Source organism: Taudactylus pleione, unplaced genomic scaffold (assembly GCF_031769625.1).
Source record: "Taudactylus pleione unplaced genomic scaffold, aTauple2 ptg000064l, whole genome shotgun sequence".
Taxonomy (NCBI): domain Eukaryota; kingdom Metazoa; phylum Chordata; class Amphibia; order Anura; family Myobatrachidae; genus Taudactylus; species Taudactylus pleione.
The window spans coordinates 4,763,653-4,782,231 of record NW_028284466.1 but is presented as its reverse complement, the minus strand read 5'-3'; the positions used below and the strand labels follow the sequence as shown (position 1 = coordinate 4,782,231).

The 18,579-nt window shown below is 39.2% G+C and overlaps 1 protein-coding gene across 4 annotated transcripts in view; it reads right to left on the bottom strand.

Moving 5' to 3' along the window:
* Positions 1 to 14,472: 14,472 nt before the first annotated feature.
* Positions 14,473 to 18,579, bottom strand: part of FHL1 (four and a half LIM domains 1) — an 82,110-nt gene continuing 78,003 nt past the window's right edge. For all 4 annotated transcript variants that reach the window (XM_088465762.1, XM_088465760.1, XM_088465763.1 and 1 more), the window contains 3 exons: positions 17,980 to 18,149; positions 16,327 to 16,513; positions 14,473 to 15,072 (listed from right to left, as the gene is read on the bottom strand). In XM_088465762.1, coding sequence (XP_088321888.1) covers positions 14,918 to 15,072; positions 16,327 to 16,513; positions 17,980 to 18,149 — 512 coding nt within the window. In that variant the 3' untranslated portion in view covers positions 14,473 to 14,917. The remainder of the gene's footprint in view (positions 15,073 to 16,326; positions 16,514 to 17,979; positions 18,150 to 18,579) is intronic.

Below are 18,579 nucleotides of genomic sequence, written 5' to 3'. Positions count from 1 at the left end.
TAGACCTCTGAAACAACGTATTCTTGTGCATATTGGAAGTATCAGGAATGCTAACGAGGACTTGCGGAAGTTGAAAAAGATTACATCCGTGGCGAGACACTTTCTCTTTTGTCATCATGGCTCTTGGAGAGATCTACGAGCCTTTGGCCTTGACAAAGTGTCAACAGGCCCTAGACAAGGTGATCTTACTAAAGAACTTTTAAAGAAAGAATGCGAGTGGACTTTCCGACTGGATTCGGTTAGTCCACGAGGCATGAACGAGATGATTAATTACAGTCCTTTTTTGAATGTTTAATAACATCTTTAATTTGGGGTCTCTTCTCTATCAGGTATGGCCTGTCTCTTTGATCGACTATACCACAAATTACTGGAATGGATAGGATTGTTTACTCTTATACATTTATTTTGGTGGTCAGTAGTGGACTACTATTAGATAAACCTTTATTAGTGTCCTTCTGCTTACAGTCTAAATGGGGACACCAATTTATTTGGATATCCTCATTGATGTCCTTTATGTCTACTTGACTAGTACAATTATTGTTATGTTTATACTAGTATGTATAGAGAGATGACATCACTATTCTGGAGTGAGAGTATTATCATGAATTTCTGACATCCATTCTCTTGTCTCTTTGACACACGGTATAGTTTTTCTATTTCTGATTTTTCATATATATTTATCATGTTGTCTTATGTTCTCATAAAAGATGTCTCAGAATATTGACCAGTGTTTGTTTACTTGTAATATATTGATGGATTATAGTTGAATTTATCCTCTATAGTACTACTGTGTGCTACCATGTCTTTTGTTTTCATAAAAGATTTTTCAGAGTATTGACCAGTGTTCTCTTTTTATATGGTATATTTTTTAGATCATAGTTTAACTTATCCTTTGTAGCATTACTGTGTGTTATCATGTCTGTTTAGTGGTAACTATATCATGTGATTGCACTTATAATAATTACCCTCTTCAAGAGTTATGGTACCCATATTTACAGTGGCATATCACGTCTTTGATAATTGCTAAAAGGATCATATGTGTCACGTTTATAAATTCTAACATCGATTGAACCTATAGAAATATCGATTGTACACTACAACTTAAAATATGGTGATCGGCAATATCGATATGCGACCTATGCGTGAGACATAGGTCTCTATTTTTTTATTATTTTTCATGAATGTATGTTTTGGCGATGGTGTGTTCCTCGGACTTGCGTCCGTGGCTCACGCCATTGTCAACCTGTCTTTAAACTATCATTTTCTTTTATATCATATTGGCTGATTATTATCTTATTTGCTCAGCTGGGAGCATTACTGGTCTCTGTCCATCTTATAACTCTCTGTGTGGCCTTGTAGGAATACTAATAGCACCTGTCACGATGCGAAACATGCTTACTGATAATGTGCATATGCCTATTGAGATATCTCCTACTATTCAGCTCTACAGTGACGTGTTTCTGGCATACACGTTACTATGGGAACGCCTTTTGTCTCCGCCCACCATAGTCCTCATTGGTCCTCTAGCAATGTCAGTTTTCTAACACTACCAATTACATGAGGGCCGGTACTATTTATGTCCGGCCTGTAGACAGCATGGAGACAGCGTCCTTGATAAAGCCCGCCTCCGGCGAAACGCACGTCGGCCTGTCAGCTGGGGGATCCCGGTGCGCACTGGGGATCCCTTTACCTAACATCCGTCTGAGAGCATACTCTATACAGGTACAACCCTTTACTCTCTTTCTCTGCTCTCATTAGATGCCTGTGCGGTGGGTCTCTGCGCTGCATGTAGCAACAGAGATACTACCTATACGGTGGCACTAAAAGCAGAGGCAGTCTGCACTGTTTCTTTGTATGCCTGGTGACAGTGAAACTCATTCCACATCCTCTGATTTCATCGATGTGGAACAGCAGTATCTGACCCTTAAGCGCATACGCTCTGCATTCCAATCTATAAATACACTGTAAGCTCTCATATATTTAATAGAGGGACGCCTCTATATATACTATACAGTAATCATTGACGATACGGGGTTAATTATTGATTGCGGTATACAGCTTTTTAATTATGTTATTGTTGATTAGTACATGTCATTTGTGTTATGTCATGTTATATTTTCGCCGTACTTTATGAGGGATATATCCCTTGATTTAGAGGATTAAGATACGTGCTGCGACATTTAGATTAAGAGCCAACTTTAGTAATAGTTCACTTTATAATTAAACTATTACATATACATGTTTTGTATTTACATGCAGGACTGTAATACATTATATTATTTGGGATCATCAACCGCTTCCATTGATTGTAGGAGGAGTACCTCCAATCCAATGATTTCCTAAAAGTCTCGGTGACCTCTCAATAGTTTAATTGATAAATTGGCCATTTATAAAGACCACTATCTGTCTCATTGTGCAACACAACTCTGAGATATTTATGTTTTGTTACTGTCTTCATTGTTCTGTCATTTGTTTAATGTCATTTGTGTGACTCTTGCCCAGAACACCCAGTACAGGTTTTAATTATACTAATAAAGTTGAAACTTTTTAAGATTTCTCCTATATAGCTTTCTTCATGATTTAATTTTGTGATTTTCTTTGAGTTTGGGGTGTGCCTCAGTTATTGGGGTCCTATTTTTCAGTTTTTTCTTACAATATTGCTATTACCCCAGGGAGCACCCCCTGACTGTCCCTTATCCATATCAAATCATACATTATATATCCAACCTGGAACTTTTTACACTTCTGTGCGACTGCTCTTTTCTCTTCCGCCCTTTGTCTCCCCCATTTTTCCTTTTCTTTTCTTTTCCAAAGATCAAAATTAAACAGAAAAAATGTGGCACAAATCAAAGTAGCACAGACCAAAATTGCATAGATCAAAAATGCGCAGCTCCCATATGGCAATAAAACGATGTCTGTTCTAGGGTGTTTAAAAGAAATGACAATGCATATCTAAACAATAACACAGAATACAAGAGAAATCCACCTATGAATGGTTTAAAGGAAACAAAATTAAGAATTTGGAGTGACACTTATTCGAGAGCTGCAACTATTATTGGTGTATCAGATGATACTATTTGGCTACACTAATTCATTTCAAGAGACTGAAACATTACAGTCAATAACAGTGTACTTCTAAATTTTTTACTATTCTGTTTGGTGCAATACCTTATCTATTTTACATGTCTGGTGTGTAAACATTATTTTTTTTCATCAAACATATGTTGATTACTACACTGCCGGGAGTATTTACTCTGTTTATTTTATTATAAGTACATATATTTATTTGCATAGTATATGTTTTTCAATATATATATAGTTTTGTCGTGTGCCCTGTGACTTTGTGCCCCGTGACGAAGGTGCTGTTGCGCACCGAAACGGCCGTCGGGCCATCTCCGCACCACCATGGCTTCATCATACCAGTTTTTGTAATGTATTACCATTTCTAATGCACTACATGCACTTTCAAATATGTGACCCAAGGTACTTATAGAAGCCATTGTATATGCCTAATACAATTTTATCTACTTTCATATTATACATTGCGTGCTGGTTTTTCCTTTTTTGGATACACTGTTATATTACATACCATTACCAGGCACCTTTCTTTAAAATCACTCATATATAAAGTGTGCTATCCTTGTATTTTTTCTATATATATATATATATATATATATATATATATATACACACACACACACACACACACCGAGACGAATCACCCTGTTGCGATGAGACAATGCACGGCACTGCAGCTTGGTCAAAAGTTTATCCTTTTGACCAAACTGCTATATAGCAGCACCACCTGTGTGTTTTGTTCTTCCACGTTGATTGTATTGAAAATTGGCACCCCACTCTTCAGGTAGGCAACTGCTTGATTTATGTGTGTTTAATACCACCCACCTAGCGCCAGGATTATATTTTTTTATTCTGGCAGTAACCAAGCCTGATTGGGTATAATCTAATTGAACCCAATTATCAATTCAGTTTGGTTCATTGTTTGACTGAGGAACTAAGGGGGGGGAGGGGATTACTATTTCACATAGGATCAGTTTGTGTTGGAAAACATTTTTTTTTCAATACATTAAATGATCATTTAAAAACAATCGTCTATTTACTCAATTGTTTCAGACCTTCAAACAGAATAGAATATAAAACAGACTGAAGAGGGAACTCAATTAGCCGCAGTGAATTACCACGCACTAATTAATCACCCAGGGCTATCTAATTTCGCCCCAAAGTGCGGTCACAACATGCATTTTTTTTATGGGGTGGGACCTCAGCAGGATCCGGGAATAAAAAATCCCAGATAATTTGTCTGTTTTAGGGAAGCCGCCAGCGAAAACATAAAGGTCAGTGAACTTATCACAGATTCTGTGTGTTTTCGCCCAAAAACATAATTTTTCATGGAAAGAACTGTCCAATTGAATTGCCCGAAGCTTAAATGTGGAAAAAAGTAAATTTTTTTCACTCATGAAAAATTATCGGGGCTAATTGAATCCCCCCTTTGTGTGACAACTATGCAAAAATATCTGGAAGTTGACAAAAACAATTTTACATCCACCCCGTTTAAATAGCATGTTAACAAAAAAAAAAAAAAAAAAAATCATGCATCTAATCAATTTTCTTTACTGTCCTCCTACTAATATCCTTTACAAAATCTCCCTGGTGGGAAAACAAGATTGGCATCTACTCACACTGTCAGCTGGAACGCATTTGTGTATCAGTAAATCAAACTCTGGGTAAAACAGATCAGTAAGTGGCAGTACACAATCCCTGGCAAGTTCTACTAACATTTTTCAGATTGTTTATAATTGTTCTGTATTCTCTTGGTTATATAGCGCACACTAAAAACAATACATGCTCTGTGCATCGGCATAGGGTTTAAAAGAAACTGGATAAGATTTGTGATTTATTAGAAAGGAATTAAGTGTCCTAAGGGAACTTCGTTGATATTTTTCAAATATTTGTGTGTATATGTAATTATGTATAGGTCGAAAGATATAGATGTAATGTGTATAAACAGTAACAGTCAAAAGTTTGGTCACCGTTATCCGTACAAGGGTTTTTCTTTATTTTTACTATCCACATTTTAGGGTAATAGTAAAGTAATCAAAACGGAAACCACATAAATGGATTTATGCAGTGACTAAAAAGACTATCATATATTTTAGGTTGTTCATAAAAGCGTGTTATGGTCAATGTCCCGGCGCTAAGAATACCGGCGCCAGAATCCCTACACCTGTCAGAATCCAACCACCAGCAGCCTGAAGGTAAGTAGTGGGGTTAGGGTTAGGTACTAGAAGGGGAGGAGGACTTTAGGTTTAGACACTAGGGGGGAGGTTAGGTTTAGGCCCCGGGTAAGGGTAAGAGAAGGGTTAGGATACCTCCCGACAGGTGTCTGTATCCTAACCCTGTCAGGATGCTGGCGTCTGGATTTTGACCGCTGGGATCCCGTACCCAACCCATAATGGCCAACTTTGCATTAAAAAGAACTTTACACACTCTTGGTATTCCCTCAACTCCTTGCCTGTACGACATTATGGACACTTGGTGGCATCATATAAAATATGACTTTTGATAATAACCAACTTCATTGTGTAGCCCCCTGGGATGCTTTCCAAGGTCATCCTGAACATTCTGTATTGTATTGTATTTGGTTCAGGTGACTGTGGTGCTAAGGCATCTGAAGCAGCACTTCTATCACTCTTTTCTTTGTGAAATATTGTTCTTACACAACCTGGAGATGTGTTTTGGGACATTATCCTAATGGGAAATAAATGACGACTAAACAAAGCAGAAACCATATAGGATAGCGTGTCAATGTAGAATGCGTTGGTAGCCATGCTGGTTAAGTCTGCCTCACCAGCAGATCACCCCCACACCATCACATCTTATACTCCAATAGGAACCATATATCATGTGCTCGCCATCTCTGTGTCTCACAAAGATATGGTACTAAAATCTGGGTTCATTAACCACTTGCCTGGTGTGGTCATATCAGATACGACTATACTGGGCTTTCCCTGACATGGCGGCATCTGATGCAACCAATCAGAAATGCCCACTGGACGGCTCGATGAAGATAATCTTCCAGCAGCCTCCAATCCCAGAGTGATCTCCAGGCCTCCCTGCACCCTTAGCTCCACCCCCAGTGTGTCCTGATCTTTGCTGGCCACAGTGATCAAGTAGCCTGACTGCACCTCCACCCGGTGATTACAGAACAACCGCAGCTTCTTTCTCGCTGTGTCCTAATCACTTGGACAGCAGTCATTGGGCAGCCCAACGACAACCACCTCCTGCCAGCTACAGTGTAACTGAGTTTTCCCCCCACTGTGTCCTGATCACTGTGGCCAGCAGTGATCGGGCATCCCAGGACGACCCCTCCTGCTGGTTTCACTGCAGCTAAGTCTGCACTAGAAGCACATCAGCTGCCACTCTGCCCCCACTGTATCCTGAACATTGCTGGCCACAGTGATTTGGCAGTGAGGTGTCATCCACACAGCAACCCCCCAGGCATTACCGCAGAAGTGATGGGAAATCCTCAGGAACGCCCACTCACTGCTGCTTGCTACTCTTTCAGGTCTGTGAAGTCCAGCAAGTAGTAGTTTTACAGTTAAAAAAAAGAAATGCACACTACACAAACAATGTCGTGGCAATGGCAACTCCCACCCCTCGCGGCTAATTAGATTGACCCCTTAATGTCCACTGTCTGTTTCTTGGTCTCAACCAAGTCTCGCTTAATTTCTGTCCTGTATTAGTGGTTTAATGCAGCAAGTCTCCCACAAAGACCTGAGTAAGTTTCCTTTAAAAAGCTGAGGTCTAGATTTGAATAAGCTGCTTCCCTATACAATGCCTCCTTTACTTCTGCTCTTGACTCTGTTGCTCCAGCAATCACTACTCACCCTCGCTGATCCACACCTCAACCCTGGCGCTCCAAATGCACCAGATACCTTGAAAAAGTGTTCACGAACTGCCGAGCGACAATGGAGAAAATCACATGCTAAGACAGACTTCCTCCATTTCAAATGTATGCTCTTATCCTACATTGCTGCCCTTTCCCTCTAAACAGTCATATTTCAAGAATCTCCCAGTCCTCAAACCCCCAGCATCTCTTCACCACTTTCAACTCCCTCCTCTGCCCACCCTCTCCTCTCATCCTCACTCTCTGCCCTTGGCTTTGCCACCTAATCTAAAATAGACTCCATATGTCGGGACATCGTAACCCACCACACCATCAGCACTCCACCCACTCCTTTCCCTGACCACCCCTCCCCATCCATCTTAACAACTCTGACATCTTTCTCCCCTGTATTTGGAATGGAAGTCATGGTCCTCATCCGGTCCTCTTCCACCTCTCCCATTGACCCTATGCTCTCCTGCCTCCTCTGCTTCCTGACTGTATCCATCTTGCTTGTCTCCTCAATCTCCTTATCTGGCACTTTCCCTTCTGCATTCAACCATGCCCCTTTCTCCCCCCATTCTTAAAAAACCTAACATCCTAAAACTCTATCCAACTACCAAACCCATCTCTCCTCCTTTTTGCCTCCAAACTCCTTGAACGACAACTCCCTTACCTCCTTTATTTCCTCCCACTCCCTGCTTGACCTACAGTCAGGTGCATAAATATTGGGACATTGACAGAATTTTCATATTTTGGCCTCTATTCCCCACCACAATGGCTTTGAAATGAAACAAACAAGATGTGATTTAACTGCAGACTTTCAGATTTAATTTGAGGGTAATTACATCCAAATCAGGTGAACGGTGTAGGAATTACAATGGTTTCTATATGTGCCTCCCACTTTTTAAGGGGCCAAAAGTAATGGGACAAACTAAACAATCCTAAACCTAACTTTCACTTTTTAATACTTTGTTGCAAATCCTTTGCAGGCAATTACAGCCTGAAGTCTGGAACGCATAGACATCACCAGATGCTGGGTTTCATCCCTGGTGATGCTCTGCCAGGCCTCTACTGCAAATGTCTTCAGTTCCTGCTTGTTCTTGGGGCATTTTCCCTTCAGTTTTGTCTTCATCAAGTGAAATGCATGCTCAATCAGATTCACGTCAGGGGATTGACTTGGCCATTGCATAACATTCCACTTTTTAGCCTTAAAAAACTCTTTGGTTGCTTTTGCAGTATGCTTCGGGTCATTGTCCATCTGCACTGTGAAGCGCCGTCCAATGAGTTCTGAAGCATTTGACTGAATATGAGCATATAATATTGCCCGAAACACTTCAGAATTCATTCTGCTGCTTTTGTCAGCAGTCACATCATCAATAAATACAAGGGAACCAGTTCCATTGGCAGCTATACATGCCCACATCATGACACTACCACCACCATGCTTCACTGATGAGGTGGTATGTTTTGGATCATGAGCAGTTCCTTTCCTTCTCCATACTCTTCTCTTCCCATCACTCTGGTACAAGTTGATCTTTGTCTCATCTGTCCATAGGATGTTGTTCCAGAACTGTAATGGCTTTTGTAGATGTTGTTTGGCAAACTCTAATCTGGTCTTCCTGTTTTTGTGGCTCACCAATGGTTTACATCTTGTGGTGAACCCTCTATATTCACTCTTGTGAAGTCTTCTCTTGATTGTTGACTTTGACACACATACATCTACTTCCTGGAGAGTGTTCTTGATTTGGCCAACTGTTGTGAAGGGGTTTTTCTTCACCAGGGAAATAATTCTTCTGTCAACCACCACAGTTGTTTTCCGTGGTCTTCCGGGTCTTTTGGTGTTGCTGAGCTCTCCGGTGCGTTCTTTCTTTTTAAGAATGTTCCAAACAGTTGATTTGGCCACACCTAATGTTTTTGCTACTCTCTGATGGGTTTGTTTTGATTTTTCAGCCTAATGATGGCTTGCTTCACTGATAGTGACAGCTCTTTGGATCTCATATTGAGAGTCGACAGCAACTGATTCTAAATGCAAATGTCACACCTAGAATCAACTCCAGACCTTTTACCTGCTTAATTGATAAGGAAATAACGAGTCAATAGCCCACACCTGTCCATGAAATAGCTTTTGAGTTGATAGTCCCATTACTTTTGGCCCCTTAAAAAGTGGGAGGCACATATAGAAACCGTTGTAATTCCTACACCGTTCACCTGATTTGGATGTAATTACCCTCAAATTAAATCTGAAAGTCTGCAGTTAAAGCACATCTTGTTTGTTTCATTTCAAAGCCATTGTGGTGGTGAATAGAGGCCAAAATATGAAAATTCTGTCAATGTCCCAATATTTATGCACCTGGGTGTATTTTGAGTCTGCCTTCCATTCTCTCCACCCCACCGTTTCTTATATTTACACCTGCAATGCACTTATATTTATGCTAATAGTGTATACCGTTTCTTATATTTATACTAATCTTGTATACCGTTTCTTATATTTATACTAATAGTGTATACCGTTTCTTATATTTACACCTGCAATGCACTTATATTTATACTAATAGTGTATACCGTTTCTTATATTTACACCTGCAATGCACTTATATTTATGCTAATAGTGTATACCGTTTCTTATATTTATACTAATAGTGTATACCGTTTCTTATATTTATACTAATAGTGTATACCGTTTCTTATATTTATACTAATAGTGTATACCGTTTCTTATATTTACACCTGCAATGCACTTATATTTATGCTAATAGTGTATACCGTTTCTTATAATTATACTAATAGTGTATACCGTTTCTTATATTTATACTAATAGTGTATACCGTTTCTTATATTTACACCTGCAATGCACTTATATTTATACTAATAGTGTATACCGTTTCTTATATTTATACTAATAGTGTATACCGTTTCTTATATTTACACCTGCAATGCACTTATATTTATACTAATAGTGTATACCGTTTCTTATATTTATACTAATCTTGTATACCGTTTCTTATATTTATACTAATAGTGTATACCGTTTCTTATATTTACACCTGCAATGCACTTATATTTATACTAATAGTGTATACCGTTTCTTATATTTACACCTGCAATGCACTTATATTTATGCTAATAGTGTATACCGTTTCTTATATTTATACTAATAGTGTATACCGTTTCTTATATTTATACTAATAGTGTATACCGTTTCTTATATTTATACTAATAGTGTATACCGTTTCTTATATTTATACTAATAGTGTATACCGTTTCTTATATTTACACCTGCAATGCACTTATATTTATGCTAATAGTGTATACCGTTTCTTATAATTATACTAATAGTGTATACCGTTTCTTATATTTATACTAATAGTGTATACCGTTTCTTATATTTACACCTGCAATGCACTTATATTTATACTAATAGTGTATACCGTTTCTTATATTTATACTAATAGTGTATACCGTTTCTTATATTTATACTAATAGTGTATACCGTTTCTTATATTTATACTAATAGTGTATACCGTTTCTTATATTTATACTAATACAGGTTGAGTCTCCCATATCCAAAATGCTTGCGACCAAGGGTATTTTGGATATCGGAATATTCTGTATTTTGGAATAATTGCATAAGATATTTATATTTCTTAGGAATAGGGCCTAAATCTAAACAGAATGCATTTATGATTCATGTACAGCTTATACACACAGCCTGAAGGTAATTTTAGACAATATTTTCAATAATTTTGTAGCTCAAACAAAGTTTGTGTAAATACATGAAATTAATTTATCTGTCTTATACACCTTATACACACAGCCTATAGGTCATTTTATACTTTATTTTTAATAATTTTGTGCCTTAAACAAAGTTTGTGTACATTAAACCATCAAAAATCAAAGGTTTCACTATCTCAGTCATGCTAAAAATATTCTGTATTTCGGAATATTCCGTATTTGGATATGGGAGACTCAACCTGTAGTGTATACCGTTTCTTATATTTACACCTGCAATGCACTTATATTTATACTAATAGTGTATACCGTTTCTTATATTTACACCTGCAATGCACTTATATTTATACTAATAGTGTATATCGTTTCTTATATTTACACCTGCAATGCACTTATATTTATACTAAGTGTATACCGTTTGTTTGAATCAAGGCGCCCTAGAGTATCAGCATTGTTTTCACGGCACCCCAAAGCCAAAAGTTTATTATGGAGTCATTCAGATAGAAATGTAGTAAAGTGAAGTAAATTGTGCTTACCTATCATTCCTAGGCTCAGTTATGTGGTGGGGGACAGGATTGCGCTTCTGTTGTCCACATATTTACATTGCATTGACCATAAAGAATTTGATTTGGTGGTGGACCAACAACCCGAGGCACCCCTGCAAGTGTCTCAAGGCACCCCAGGGTGCCGCGGCACACAGTTTGAGAACCACTTGCCTAACTCGTAACCGCAATACTTACAATCGGAATGCCAGCGTTGAGGATGCTGGCGCCAGGCTTTTGACTGGTGTCTGGATTACGGCGCCGGCATCCCGACAGCCGGGATATCAACTACATCTCTGTATACCATTTCCTACACTTATACTTGTAGTTCACTGTTATATATACTAATAGTGTATTCTGGTTCCTATATTTACACACCTGCATTCACCTCTTAGTCATACTAATAGTGTATTCAGAGGGGAAAGATTGTGTAGTGCCCAAAAGCAGACTGAACTCTGAGGGCATTCCAAAGCCCCTCTGCTCACTACATTATGTGACTGGTTGCCATGGTAGTCACATGACACTGCATATTGTTCTGAACTTGCTAATAGTAGCCTAAAGAAACCAGCCAAGGAAAATGCTTATTATAAAATTTCTTATATCTTGCTACAATGATTTATGTAAAGAAAAGAAAAATTCAATTCATGGGATTTTTAGTGCAAAAAAGTTTATCACCGCTTTCGATGTTGTGTGGTTTGCAAACCACAACATGATGAGGGGTTTTTTTTGTGACTGGTCAGCAAAACAAACTTAAAGCAAGGAGACAGAGGAAACCGTTGAATAGACCTTTAATAACTAATTTGTCTTTGTTAAACTAAGGATATCAGCAAATTGCGGGGTCGCTAGCAAGGCAGGGGGGGGAGGAGGGAGAGATGGTAACTACAGGCACATTTTAAGCGTCTATTGCGCAACAGCGCAGATGCCATATTTTCTCCATGACAGCCACTTGCCAGATGTATTTTTTCATGTGGGTGGTAGAGGGTTCTTCCTCAAAGGTAAGTCTTATACTTAAGCTTTTGGGGAGGGGGAAATAGCGCAGAGGGAGAATCCACTGGTCTTTTATAATAGGAGCTTCTGCCACAGAGTTGAGGATATTGTGAACCATGTCTTAGTGCGGAGCAATCACAGGACAGGATCACCAAACATGGAGCAGGCTACCCGTGGACACAATTTTGCCAACATCTTGGATTGTTCTGTGAGTACATCCTTATCAGTCTGTTCCATCCATAATAGACTTTGTAAAAAGTTTAATTAATTTTATTTGAGATTAAGCTTTTTGCTCTTTATTTACTCATTTCAACCCAGGCCTCATTTTTGGAGGAGGTCTTATGTATCCTTCCCATTGAAGTTTGTAGTTCATGGTATAAGTTGGCATATCATGCGGATAATTGAAGCAAAGCAGTTCAAAAGTGGAAAGAGCACTAGGAGCTTGAGCCTGAAGAAAAGAGGTTGAGGTGCCCCCTCTATATCCACCCATATAGAATGTAAGATCTTATGAGCAGGGCCTTAATCCCACTGTGGTCTCTACATAATGATGTAATCTGTACATTATAACTATGTGAACTTGAAAAGCTGGTAACTTTTCTGTAACTCTTGTGTGATCACCCATGTACTATGCAAGTTTGTATGTTCCATCTGCTATGTAAGGTGCTATAGAGAGCATTGAGCTTGTTTAGCAAAGTCCACTGGCTACCTGAATCTTCCGGAGACTTTTAGTAGATATTACGCGGGTATGGAAGTTGAGGGTGGCAAGGCTTCACAATTGCATACAGATTCCATAGTATGACGGTAAACTTGACCTTTGGTGGCAGGCCTGTGAGATATGCTTAGTCGCCAAAGATGGGTTCTATTTACTCACAAGGCAGCTCCTGTTTATAGCTGACTTTGTATTGTTAGTCTGTGACTATTGAGAAGGTGTTTAGTCTTAGGAGTTTGGGCTCAGTGTGTACCTCTTTTGGGAGTACAGCCCCCTAGTCTGTTTGTTAGACTTAATTTCCTGCTCGGGCATTCCAGTGTTGAGGGTTGCTCTTTTTGAGGTTTTGCTTCAAAAGTCTTTGAACTCTTAAATATAATCCAAATTGTATAAATGTGCTAGTGTTTGAAGCATTTAAAGCTCTTATTATTTTTCCCCGAGTCTTAAGTGTATGTATGTACCTGCTCTGATTTTCTTTTGTGAATCTGTGTTTTGTAGTGGTACAGTACAATAAACTATTGAGTTATATTTAAAGAGTCCCTGCTACATTTTAGATAATGCTTATATTTGTTTTACACTGTGCCAAGGGTACATAATATGCACTCTTTCCCATTATATAATATGCAGACTCGGTAGCATAGCGGCTGAGAGTAGGACAAGAGAGTTCCTGTATTTGCATATATTTTATCCCTATACTTTCTCCCAGGCACAAGTACAGATGTGTCCTCTTAAATCTTTACCGATCGCCCTACAAACGTGCGAACGCATCATGCCATGCCGCGCGCTGAGTTCGTACCATGCAATTCTATAGAGTTGTGGTGTGTTATAAATTGATGGTGCGATATAAATTCATACTAATATGAGGTGATTCTTGCGATAGATGTACTACAAGTTGAGCAAATCTTTGCATTATAAATGTATACATATCTCCACCTACTGGCAGAAATAGGATCTGTTACATAGATTCATAGGGCAAAATTTACTAAGCGGCAGGTTCTAAACCCTGGATTTACTAAGGCCAAAACCGCCGTCACAACACATTTTAGAATAGGGCTAAAATTACTGGTCAGCATTTGTTTTTAAATTTAGAAACTGCCACAAAACCGCCGGGGTTTAGAACCTGCCACTTAATAAATTTTGCCCATAGTTACATCTTGCTGATCTGTAAAGTTCCCTGTTACTTGTCATTCCTTCAACTATAAAACAGATGTAGCTGAGACATGTGATGCCACAGCAGCTGGAGGTTTTAAAACACCTCCTATGGGCTCATGTATGTTGAGGGGTGCAATATTGCACTGCAGAGTTAGGAGGGGATTGTGCTAAGTATTATATCTGTACAGTAGTTGTGAGCTGCATACAAAATCAGGCAGTATATTCTGTGCATTACATTTGTACCCCGTGCCTCACAGCAGGATGGACTTGCCCCTTATACGGAATGAGGCCCTTAATGTAAAGCTTATGGTTAGTGGTGTATACATGGAACACAGTAAGATGTCCTCTTCTGTACCTCTTACAGGCTATACTGTTGCCTCCTGCAATGTATATCATACATGTAAAGAGCCTGTATAATAAGGATTCTTAGCACTAAGGGACACAGACATGAATAATCGTTACTGTACTTTATTCCATATAAGCATCTGTTACAAGCATGCAAGTAAATGTTGCAATCATGTTGTATAACTTTGTATCAATGTGTATAATCATTCATAAGGTTTGAGTTCAAAATGGAATATATTGCTCAGTCTTAATTAGCTGTTTGTGAATAACAGTATTAATAGCCTTCAATATCTCCATCATGCAGTTATGTATTACATAGTACTTTGTTACCATTATTTTTTATTTTTTTTTAGATCTAGTATTTAAAATGAAGCTTGAACAGACGTTAGCATGCATAAGGACTGGATATGTATGTATAGGTAATAGGGGACTAGAGCAGTACGTGCGTACAGATACCATTTCTTATAGATAGTATAATAGGTCACATGCATATGTTATAGCTGTTGACTATGACTTATGTAATCGGCGTATAGGCGCTTGCGCTGAGCCGCGTTACACCTTCTTGGCACAGTCAGGACAGTAAATCTGCTCATTATGGCGGACAAAGCGCTTGTTAGCCAGGGACAGGGAGCACTTCTTGCAAGTGAAACAGTACTCGTGCCAGGAATGCCCTTCATAGTTCACCACGTTGGATCCCTTTCCAAACCCTGTAGAAAGAAGAGAATAAGGTGGGTACAATTCATTTCTAACAACCATTGAACTAGTTCTTATAGACAGTGCAGGGACCCTGGCACCAGATAAATACAGGTTTTCTTCTAGTGTGGCTTCCGTCTTGTATAGACCGATGTATAGGTATATGGGGTTTGTGACTCATAAAAACACAGAACAGGCACATAAGTAATATGTGTGCTGGGGTCTGTGGCTGGTCGTGCCCTGATATGGTCATGATGTGTTATCTGCTGCACTATATTAGATAGATGGAGGGGAAAACGTATACGGAACATCTTGAGCAATCCTAGATAATAGATCCTGTAACCGTATCCAACAAAATGAATGCACTAATGAGGGACATCATTTCATAGTGTGAAAGTTTAGTCCCTCAACTTCTGGAACCTCAGGCTATTCTATGTACTGGATGGAGATAGCAATACGGTTTAAAGGAAGTTTTCTAGACATAGTACAAGCTACTAAGCATTTTCAAAATACACTTACACGCATGAGTAACAATGAAGCATGAGATAGATATATACAACACAAACCCCATGAGCCCAAAACATAGAATGTTTTGATGATATTGAGTTCTCCTCATTGTAACTGTTACCGCATACAGGAAAACGGAAGGTGCTGATATTGTAACTTATTTTGGCCATAAATCTACGGGCCCGATTCCCCGTTCTGCCGATCGTATCGGCAGCCATCGATGATTGATGATCTGTTGACAGATCGGGGAAATTCAATATGTTAAAATTCCCTATCTCCAACCATCTTCGGGTCGGCATTGGGGAATCCGATTATTGCGTCGGCAAAACGGGGAATTGGGGCAATCCATCTCAGATGTATGGGTCTCATTAGCTGGCAAGCAATTGTTCAATTTAAGAAAAATCTGTCCTAGCACATTATTGACCTTTAAATTAAAAAAAATAAAAAAAAATTGAGGACTGTGCTTGTTACATGGATAACAATTGTTAACTTAATTCATATTAAGGATATTTTCATATTTGGCAACATTGGCTCCGTAACTATCGGAGCTCTGCGATGTGTCACTCATTTCTACTTGCGGCCCATGGAGGTTCTGTTATGTGCGCAGGACATATGTCGCAAAGCATCGCCTCATGTGGAAATGAATCACTAATTATTTTAACTTAAGTGGTTCACTATCCATGCACATAAAAAAATAATGTAAAATCCCAAATTGTTGGACAATCAGTGACTATACGGACATTGCATTAAATAAGCTGTACCTGTTATTGGGTTGTTACAGCCAGAGCACTTCTTTGCTACAAAAGTTTTGTAGCAATCCACACAGTAATAATGATCCTCCACAGCAGTGAAGCGCTGGCCAGATAGCTTCTTCTGGCATGTTTCACACACAAAGCAGTCCCCGTGCCAGGGCTGATCTTGGTAAGTTATTCCTCCAGAAGTTATGGGCTATAAAACAACCATATTGTTAACACACTGATGGAAATGTCTCAGCAAGAGACGATGAAGCTCCTGTCCTCTTATTGTGGAGGCCCATGGACTGAGACACTATTTACTACACCAGGAGCAAGCTTTTGCATGAAAGCTGCACCACCACCACCTGCTAAAAAATGTTTTACCAACTTGTGCCTCCCTTTAGCTCAATCCCTGGGGCTACTCCATGCACCTTGCAGCCATGGACCAAAACAGGAGGACTTAGGGCGGAATTCAATTGTTTGAGCCCCCCTTTGCGCCCAAAGAAGCTATTCAATTGTTGTGCCTGTCGGGTACGATCAGCTGCCGGCTCTGGGATTCCGTTCGCACCCCCCGGGTGGGTGCGAGCTGAAATGTGCGAAAAGTGGCCCGTTTGGGCGCCCAAATGCCACTTTACTCAATCGCGCCCATCATTTTGGTTGGGTGTAGCTGCTTTACGCGGCTAAACCCGACATCTTTGGGCACGATCATCGGCATCAATTGAATAGTACCCCGCGATATCCTGTCACTTTAGACGGGAGATCTGGCGCACTAAAAAAATTGAATACCGCCCTTTAATAGGAGGACCTTATCACATATTGCAATCAAACTCCAACATCAGGCCCAGCACTTGTTCATATCATATTGCTAGTATTATCATTCTGAATAACTCATCAGAGATGAGGCGCAGGAGCTTCATGGCAAAGGCAGTGAATACTTATGTACATGTGATTTCTTAGGCTGGGTACACACGTAAAGATTTTCTGTCCACCCATGCAACTAGTTGATTGGTTGGAATGAAAATCTGGTGAGGTATGAAAGCAAATGACAATCAGCAATTTGCTCCCAAACGCCGGAAAATGTACAAAAACTGTTGTTTGAACAAATTGTTTAGATCAAACATTTAACAAACTTGTCTGAACGACCATTTTCATCTGTTTTCTGGCATTTAGGAGCAAATTGCTGATTGTCATTTACTCCCATACGTTACCAGATTTTCATTCCAACCACTCAACTAGTTGGATGGTTGGCCAGAAAATCTTTACGTGTGTATGCAGCATTAGTGGGTTTATTTTATTAAATTTGCAAAAATCTCAAAAAAACTTTATACATTGTCATTATGGGGTATTGTGTGTAGAATTTTGAGGACAAAAATTAATTTATTCCATTTTGGAATTAGGCTGTAACATAACAAAATGTGGAAAAAGTGAAGCGTTGTGAATACTTTCCGGATGCACTGTATATGTGTGTGTGTACACTGTATGTATGTATGTATGTATGTATGTATATATATATATATATATATATATATATACACACACACTATATATATATATATGTGTGTGTGTGTGTGTGTGTGTGTGTGTGTGTATATAATTATATTATTTTTTCTACAAATTGTGTTTTCCTACTCTCCCCTGTTCGGACATTGACCATGTTTGGATACCAGAATAAATACTTACATTCTTGCATTTTACACAGTGTTTAGCAAATTTCTGCTCATGGCAGTTGACACAAAAGACATCCGTTCCCTTTGGAAAGAAACTTCCCGTCCCTATAGATTGCTTGCAGTTGCTGCATGTAAAGCATTCCTCATGCCAGGCACTACCCTTATATTCAACGTTCTGTCCACCTGCAACAAGGAAGAAGAATCAGAATTTAAAAGTAAAACTACTAAATTGGACTAGATAGAGGTATTTGGGCCCAACAGTCCAATTTGCTCTGTTGTCACTGGCCCGTGTTTGTGTGGTCTGAAGATAACGGCACACACAAGCTGGGGAATCCGTTCCGCTGCATTTACCAACATGTCCGATCATCTGCTTATTGGGATGTTGGACCACACATAGCTATTGGCCGATATTGCAATGGACACTGCCCTTGTGGTTGGCAATAATTGTTCATTGTGCATAATTATCTACAGGGGTAACATGATCAACCTACATCAATACAGCATTTATCTACTTCAATAGCGATTGCACATTTTGTGTTGTTTGTAAAGGGAATACAAAGTAGATTTGGAGAAATGACTCAGGATGAGATGGCATAAATACGTATAACCAGCC